The sequence below is a fragment of the Sinocyclocheilus grahami genome, unplaced genomic scaffold, assembly GCF_001515645.1.
Source record: "Sinocyclocheilus grahami isolate Dianchi unplaced genomic scaffold, SAMN03320097.WGS_v1.1 scaffold890.1, whole genome shotgun sequence".
NCBI classification, from domain to species: domain Eukaryota; kingdom Metazoa; phylum Chordata; class Actinopteri; order Cypriniformes; family Cyprinidae; genus Sinocyclocheilus; species Sinocyclocheilus grahami.
Window position 1 is genome coordinate 64518 of NW_015506069.1, and position 995 is coordinate 65512.

The 995-nt window shown below is 29.8% G+C and overlaps 1 protein-coding gene across 1 annotated transcript in view; it reads right to left on the reverse strand.

Moving 5' to 3' along the window:
- The window catches only part of LOC107563817 (uncharacterized), a 20695-nt gene extending 20014 nt beyond the window's left edge, over positions 1-681 (reverse strand). The window contains exons 1-3 of the mRNA XM_016248785.1: positions 590-681; positions 296-336; positions 77-134 (exon numbers count right to left, since the gene is read on the reverse strand). Of these exons, the coding sequence (XP_016104271.1) occupies positions 77-134; positions 296-322 (85 nt within the window). The 5' untranslated portion in view covers positions 323-336; positions 590-681. The remainder of the gene's footprint in view (positions 1-76; positions 135-295; positions 337-589) is intronic.
- Positions 682-995: the final 314 nt, after the last annotated feature.

Consider the following 995-nt stretch of genomic DNA (forward strand, 5'->3'; position numbering starts at 1 on the left):
ACAACTCTGAGCTATTCACGTTATTTTTTAAAGCTCTCATATAAAAAATTTTAAAAAAGTCAGAATATGAGCATACCTTTGTCTATGGAGAGTACTTCAGTCCAAACACCCTCTCTAGACCGAAAACTGGACGGCTTAAAAAAAAAAGAGAATGATGAGTGTTTAAGAAGTTAATTAAAATGAAGAAAACAAACGCACATAACACTGGTTGCAAATAAAGAGCTTTGAAGTCCTTCTTCATTACCACAGTCACATTATAACAAACACACATTATAGGAAATTAATTTTCACTTACAGGAGGAAATAACTGAAATGTTTCCATTTCTGTGTCTGGCCCTGTTTATAAAGAAGTGGTTATAGAGCTCATGTCAGCTGGAAATAGACCACGAAGACAATTTGATCTAATGTTGATTTAGCAGAAGCAGTTTAGTGCCTAACACTTAATATTCTATAGAGACCTCATAATTTGTCTTATGAGGTCTCTATCTAAAGTGCACTGTATTTAAATAATAATATCCATTTTTTAATATTTAGCTGTAGAGCAGGGAAGTTTTATGGTTAAAGAAAGAATTCATCTGAGAAAACATACCTTCTGACTTTTTAGGCCATTTCCAATCAAATCTCTCGAATATTCCTTTTTTAGGGTCAATTGGTTGATTGCCTGAGCTTGATTTCTGTGTGAAGTCCTCTGAAAAAGAATTATATTAAATATGTAATTATATTAGTTTGGTTAGTAAACTAAAAAATTTACTACACTGAAAAAAATGATAGAATTTTTTAAAGGTCAGGGGTCGCAAACAATTTATTTTAGCTACATTTAAAACAATTTTTTTTTTTAAAGTTAGTCAACTAAATTTGTTTATTTAAATTAAGCTAAAATAAATTGATTGCAACCACTTACCTTAAAAAAATTTAGTAAATTCAATGAATATTTTTTTTCAGTGTAGGCAATGGCATTTTTATTGCAAAGATGTCCATAGATGGTTGTGTATTTA